At 43.9% G+C, this 7,500-nt stretch overlaps 1 protein-coding gene across 1 annotated transcript in view; it reads left to right on the top strand.

Moving 5' to 3' along the window:
* The window catches only part of LOC145410421 (uncharacterized), a 21,819-nt gene that overhangs the window by 972 nt on the left and 13,347 nt on the right, over positions 1 to 7,500 (top strand). The window contains exons 1-5 of the mRNA XM_080280577.1: positions 1 to 1,415; positions 1,518 to 2,212; positions 2,300 to 2,517; positions 4,223 to 4,366; positions 7,193 to 7,390. The exon at positions 1 to 1,415 is cut by the window's left edge and continues 972 nt beyond it. Coding sequence (XP_080136703.1) covers positions 1 to 1,415; positions 1,518 to 2,212; positions 2,300 to 2,517; positions 4,223 to 4,366; positions 7,193 to 7,390 — 2,670 coding nt within the window. The remainder of the gene's footprint in view (positions 1,416 to 1,517; positions 2,213 to 2,299; positions 2,518 to 4,222; positions 4,367 to 7,192; positions 7,391 to 7,500) is intronic.

Here is a 7,500-nt window from a genome sequence, read left to right as displayed (position 1 = left end):
AACCACACCTCCATTGATAACCTCCATCATGATCGTAGTGGGCCGGCCAGTCTGAACCACGGGCCAAAACAGGCATACAAGTCAGTGGAAAATTTGGCCGGCAGTCCACAGAGACAGAATCGCCTTCAAGGGTTTAAATCTGTTGGTCACCTGCCATCAGCCTCTTATTCCGATAGTGACAGTGGTGAGAATATGTCCCGGCCAGCACCCTATCGCAACAAAGTAGGTAATATCATCCGTAAGTTCAACCAAGACGCTGGGGATTCCCGTCGGCCCAACCCAACCCCCCCTGATCTGGACCCCAATCGCAGAGGTACCCTAGAGCCAGATCGTTTCCGGAACCACAACAACAACCAGCCCTTCAGCTACACGGGGTCCAGCCCTGTGGCGCCCATGCACACAGTGAGGAGGCTGTCCCCCCCACCTCGTAACTCCACTAGACCCACCCCGCCCCGTGACTCCCCCTCCCCAGAGCTCCCTGTTTACGCACAAGTCAACAAACCTCGTGGGAGAGACATGGAGCGCAACTACCGCAATCGCACTTATGATGCTGAATATTCTGCCAAGATAATCATCACTGACGATGATTACGATGACTATGGCGACCACAGACTCAGAGACGACTATCGAGAGGAGGACGATGATGCGTATGAGAGCTACCAAGTTCCTGAAGACAACCTGAGGCGTTTACTGTCGGACAACCTACATGAATACAAGGAACACTCCAACAATAACATCAACATGTCATCCATAGGAGTCCAGACGGAGGGTTTATCGAAGGGAAATTCTCGTACACGCTCCAAGCTCCCACAGAAGGGGCCCTCAATGTCCCCTGGTCGTTCATATGGCCTGCAGAAGCCAGAGGAGAGCAAGATCAACTCCAGTAGCTACCAAAGTCGTCATCGGGAGCAGCACAGGAGCGAGAGGCAATTCCACAACAACTTGACGTCTGCCTCGCTGGTTCGGCAGGTCAACCATGGCTTTGGGAGGACGGACCGCTCTCCCTCCCCTCCTCCACGGACCTCAGCCAATCGCCAGCCTCGGAGGAACAACGTGGTGCCACTTCTTTCTGACACATCAGACTCTGAGGCTGAGCATGTAAGGAGACGGACAGTGGACCCCCTAGCTCGGATCAGGGACCAGGTGATGCAGAGGGAGAAGCTACAAGAGGAAGAGGAGGAGGAAGAGGGACGATACCGTGGAATGGGAAGCAAGGAAACTGCTCTCCTGCCTGACACGGACGAGATGACACCTCTGACTATTGACGAGGTGGATGCTCTCAGCCTAGTCATGGACGAAACTGGCAAGAAGTCACTTGTTGTTTCAAACCAGGCCCAGTCTGTGACGAAGGTTACAAATCACAGGCAGCGGCGCACTGAGACGTACACCGAACACTCATACCACAAGCACAACGAGTCACGGACCAAGGAGAGGGAGAGGGAAAAAGAGAGAGAGAGGGAACGAGAACGGGAGAGAGAAAAGGAAAGGGAGAGGGAGAGGGACAGCAAGAGGGAAAGCCAGAGTCTGCCTAGGCCTCGCAAGTCAAGCCAGGAGAGGAATTCGTTCCCTCGTGACCCAACGCCTCCTCGAAGGCGGAGCGAAACCCCAACCAGGAGGGAGGTTGTGCCGGAGAAGAACACGAAGAAGAACAACCTGGAGAAGGAGAAGAAGGACAAGAAAGAAAAGGAGCAGAAGAAAAAGAAGAAAAGAATCAAGATCAAGTTCTTCTACGACCCACGGCCGCAGGACGAACCGGACGTCGACCCTCTCTCGAAGTTCACGGAGTTTCGAGGTGACGGGAGTCCGGAGAAACCCGATCGGTCCTCCCCCCCGGATGACAGGCGGGAACGGTCACCGGATGAGAGGCAGCACTCGCGGTCACCACCACCGCCGGATAACCCAGACCGCAGGGACGGCTACCCGGACAGTCGGGACGCCGAACGAAACGACTATGACTACGACCGCTACGACTACGACAAATACCAACGACGCAGCCAGGAGCGGGAAGACTACCACACCCGCAACGAGTACAGGGAGACGAGGGAGTCCAAGGAGCGGCGTGTGGGGTCGAGAGAGCGGCTGGATTACGACGACACGAAGCGCCGGGACTCCAAGGATTCCCGGGATAGTCGGACGAGGGACGGGGCACGTAGTCGATCCCGGGACGACCTGGACCAGTCCCGGGAAGACCTGCGACGCTCCCGGGACAACCTGAGGCAGCCAAACAACCTCAGCCACTCGAAGGACAACCTCAATCGCTCTCGGGAGAATCTACGCCGCTCTCGGGAAAGTCTGGGAGGCTCGCGGGACAACTTGCGCAAATCCCGGGACAACCTTCGTCGATCCCGGGACAACCTGGACCCGTACGACTCCAGCGAACGACGGAACGACCTCAAGGATGACTACTACGACGACGACCGGGGTTCACCTGACGCCAGGCCGGGTCGTACGTTGAGCGAGAAGTACCGTAACTACGACGACAACGAACCAGCCTCCCTACACGACCCCGTTACTGAGGTGAGTTACGAGAGGGTCACTGGCTACTTAACACCTTCTTGTAAGTGATTTATTTTGCACGTAACACCGTAACGTTTTTCTGTATAACATTTTAAACTAGTCATAGGCTACTTAACACCGTCTTGCAAGTGATTTATTTTGCACACAACACCTTAACGTTGTTCTATATACCACTTTAAACTGGAGAGTCATAGGCTACTTAACACCTTCTTGTAAGTGATTTATTTTGCATTTTACACCTTCACATTTTTCTATATACCATTTTAAACTACAGTCATAGGCTACTTAACACCTTCTTGTAAGTGATTTGTTTCGCAAATTACACCTTAACGTTTTTCTGTATAACATCTTTAAATTTTCCTATATGCTTTTATGCCTTAACGTTTTCCTGTATGCTATTTATGTTGTTTTATTTTATTTCTTTTTTGTATTTGAAGGCTAAACCGCTACAGAACAGCTGTTACAACCTCTCCAAAACTCACATAAATTCGAAAAAGGATAGATCGTATTTTGAGAGAGTTTTACGAGCCCTTAACGTCATTCTTTAAGTGATTTATTTTCATTATGCCACAATATCTTTTTTTGTATATTACTTAAATGATGTTGGTGTTGAAAAAATATATATATAACATGTAAGTAGTTAAGGCGTAGTAGGCAAAATAAATCACCTAGGAAGAGGTGTTAGGGAGCCTTCAGTGAGTGACCATCTCAAGAACTCCTTTCCATCCATTCTGCTTTCTTCTCTCGCGCTCTCTCTCTCTCTCTCTCTCTCTCTCTCTCTCTCTCTCTCTCTCTCATTTCTTTCCTTCCTTCCATCCCTCCTTCCTTCCCTCCTCCCCCTCCCTCACTCCTTCCTTCCGTCCCTCCTTCCTACCCTCCTTCTCTCCTTTATTTCTTCTTTCGTTTCCTCCTTCCTTCCCTCCCTCCCTCCTTCCTTCCTTCCTTCCTTCCTTCCCTCCTTCCTTCCTTCCTTCCCTCCCTCCATCCCTCCTTCCTTCCCTCCATCCCTCCTTCCTTCCCTCCATCCCTCCTTCCCTCCCTCCATCTCTCCTTCCTTCCCTCCATCCCTCCTTCCTTCCTTCCTTCCCCGTCATTACTTTGGGAGACTTCAACGCAGCAGCAGGAAGTGATCTACTTACCTTCACACGCACGAACGTCCCACCCACTCTCTCTCTCTCTCTCTCTCTCTCTCTCTCTTTAGTGGTAGTAATAGTAATAATCTACTACTTCTACTACTACTACTACTACTATTATTATTATTATTATTATTATTATTGTTATTATTATTGCTAGTAGTAGTAGTAATAATAGTACCGGTAGTAGTAGTAGTAGTAGTAGTAGGAGTATAGTAGTAGCAGTAGTAGTAGTAGTAGTAGTAGTAGTAATAGTAATAGTAGTAGCAGTAGTAGTAGTAGTAGTAGTAGTAGTAGTTGTAGTAGCAGTAGTACTAGTAGTAGTAGTAGTAGTAGTAGTAGTAGTAGTAGTAATAGTAGTAATAGTACACCAGATACTACTACAACTACCACTACCACCACTACCACTGCTAGTAGTAGTTGTAGTAGTAGTAGTAGTAGCAGTAGTAGTAGTAGTTGTAGTAGCAGTAGTAGTAGTAGTTGTAGTAGCAGTAGTAGTAGTAGTAGTAGTAGCAGTAATACACCAACTACCACCACCACCACTACAACCACCATCCTCACTACCCCTACAGGAGGAAGAAAAACAAGATAAGATTCACAGGCAGCGCAAAAGGTTCTTCTCAGCGCTGATCAGTGACGGGCGCACACGGAACAGCGCCCCCCACCCCGCCCCCGCCCCCGCCCCGCCCAAGAAGCAGGATAAGGCTAAAGAGGAGGTGGGTGGGGGGGTATTGTGTTGATTACTTGCTTTGTTTTTTATTGTGTTTGTTTGTGGGGTTGATTAGATGATGATGATGATGATGATGATTATTAATATTATTAGCTGTTAGTACTGTATTATTATTATTATTATTATTATTATTACTATTATTATTATTATTATTATTATTATTATTATTATTATTATTATTATTATTGCTATTATTATTATTATTATTATTATTATTATTATTATTATTATTACTATTATTATTATTATTATTATTATTATTATTATTATTATTATTATTATTGCTATTATTATTATTATTATTATTATTATTATTACTATTATTATTATTATTATTATTATTATTATTATTGTGCTTGTTGTTGTTGTTATTATTATTATTATAATTACGGTAGTTAATAATAGTTGTTTGTAGTGTTATTATTAATAATATTATTATAATTATTATTTCATTATTCTTTCATTATCAGTTCTCCCTTACTCTGTTTACTAAGCCTTAATAATCCAATTTTAAATATAATTTTAACTCTTTTTGGCCATAAATAAATTAATAACACAATGTCCATTAATAATAATAATAATAATAATAACAGTGACGATCTTGCAGAGTCAGGTCAATATCGGTAATAATAATAATAATAATAATAATAATAATAATAATAATAATAATAATAATATTGATAATAATAATAATAATTATGATGATAATACTATTAATGTTAATACAAGTTTAAAATGATGTTGATGATAATAATAATAATAATAATAATAATAATAATAATAATAATAATAATAATAATAAATAGAGAAATAATGATCCAGGCTGATGATGATGATGATATACCCCTCCGTTTTCTATGGCATGTGTAGGGGTGCCTGCATGACTTATTGCATGCCTATAGACTCCCTATATATGCATGAAAAATATTTATTGTAAAGGCATATGCAGTAGTCAGTGGTGCATTCTTCCTGCCTCTGTCCTCTTCTCCCCGTGATTACGACCGCCAGTGGGGTATTGAGTTCGGATTTTGAAGTATGCACAGAGGAATATATTAATCTACACCCCCTATGGTCGCGGCGCACTACTCTGAGGTCATTATCGTACCCGGCAACCTACCATTCAAAAGTGCGTCTGATTTCGTGTATGAGACGCATGTGATTCGTGTATAATATGTTGGTGTGTAATAATATTAGTGTATAATATCTATCTATCTATCTATTGCCAGACGCCTCAATCCCGTTTGGGGTGGCCACAAACAAATCGCCTCCAAGTCGCCCTGTCCCCCGCCATTTCACTGCCCTGCTCCCAACTCACACCCCCCTCTCTCATATACCTCTCCACCCCATCCCTCCATCTCATCCTTGGCCTCCCCCTCCCTCTTCCCCCCTCCACCTCACTCACATACACTCTCCTCATCAGTCTCTCACTCTCCATCCTCTCCACATATTCTTGTATAATAATATCATTCGTGTATAATATATTCGTGTATAGTAATATTCATGTATAATATATTCGTGTATAATATGACACGAAATCGGGGACAGGGCGACTTGGAGGCGATTTGTTTGTGGCCACCCCAAACGGGATTGAGGCATCTGGCAATAGATAGACAGATAGATATTATACACTAATATTATTACACACCAACATATTATACACGAATCACATGCGTCTCACACGAAATCAGACGCACATTTGAATGGTAGGTTGGCAGGGTACGATAATGACCTCAGAGTCGTGCGCCGCGACTATAATTACTGAACTGAACGGGGTGCTTAACGACCTCATATAAAATTATTTAATACTTAGTTGTGTTACTAATAATTTCTTTCTTTTTCTTTTTTTGAGAATTGTTCCTAAAAATCAATGTAATTTTTAAGCAATATATATATATATAGGTTCAGTTTGTAGTCTTGTAACTTATTTTGAAATGCTTAGTTTTCCCTGTAAGCCAAGAAACCATTTACAACGCTGGGTGGTAACCATATAACCAAACCATACGTGCTGCCTACGTGTCAACAAGTGGGTTGGTGGAGGGTTAGTGCCCCTCCCCGTAAAACAACTAACTCAGAGTCAAATGGCCACCCCTTACGGGATTATGGCGTCTGGCAATAGATAGATAGATAGATAGATTTTTTTTTTTCCTTGAGAATGCCCTATCAATTGGTTTTTGCACCTGACTGTATATATGCATGTTAAGCTGTTTATCTATCTATCTATCTATCTATTTTTTTGGTCTGTCTATCTATTTTTACAATAATCTTTTTTTCAATCATCCATCCACTGAGACGTCCTCATTCATGTCTACACTGAGTATCTATTGCTATATATCTATCTGTCTTCTGTCTGTCTATCTGTCTATCTCCAGCGACTATCTATCTTTGCATCTATCACCCACCCTGTCCTCTTTCCACCTACTATCTATCTGTCTATCTCAAGCTACTATCTATCCATGCATCTATCACCACCCTGCCTCCTTTCTATCTATATCTATCTATCTATCTGTCTCCAGCTATCTATCTATACATCTATCCACCCTGTCCTCTTTCCACCTACTATCTATCTGTCTATCTATTTCCAGCTACTATCTATTAATGCATCTATCACCCATCCTCTCCTTTCTATCTATATCTACCTATCTATCTATCAGTTCACCCATCAACATTTTACAGAGTATCTATTGCTATCTATCTATCTGTTTTCTGTCTATCTATATCTGTCTATTTATCTCTAGCTATTATCTATCCATGCATCTATCAGCCCCTGTCCTCCTCCCCCCTACCCATACCTTCCTCTGTCACCCTCTCCCAGGTCAGCAAGCCTAAGCGTACCGTCCGTAAGCGGCGTCCGTGGCCTCTGTCCTTGCTCCGGGGGGGTTCTAAGGGCGGGGAGGGGTCCAGGGCCCCCCTTGGACGTGCCCCTGCCCGTCCGCCCTCACGCCCATCCTCCCGGGCTTCATCAAAGGCTTCATCACGCCCTTCAGTCAGAGCTTCCAAAATTCGCAAAGATGTGAGGACCTATCCGGCTGTGTTCAGTAATGCTTTTTTTAATTACAAAAATTATTTCTGATTATCCAGGTAATGATGCTGGTAATGAGGCTGGTAATGAGGCTCACCTTA

Source organism: Coenobita brevimanus, chromosome 10 (genome assembly GCF_032717465.1).
Source record: "Coenobita brevimanus isolate Jiangsu-jjx chromosome 10, ASM3271746v2, whole genome shotgun sequence".
NCBI classification, from domain to species: domain Eukaryota; kingdom Metazoa; phylum Arthropoda; class Malacostraca; order Decapoda; family Coenobitidae; genus Coenobita; species Coenobita brevimanus.
The sequence above is the reverse complement of the archived record's forward strand: the minus strand, read 5'-3'. Positions and strand labels throughout refer to the sequence as shown.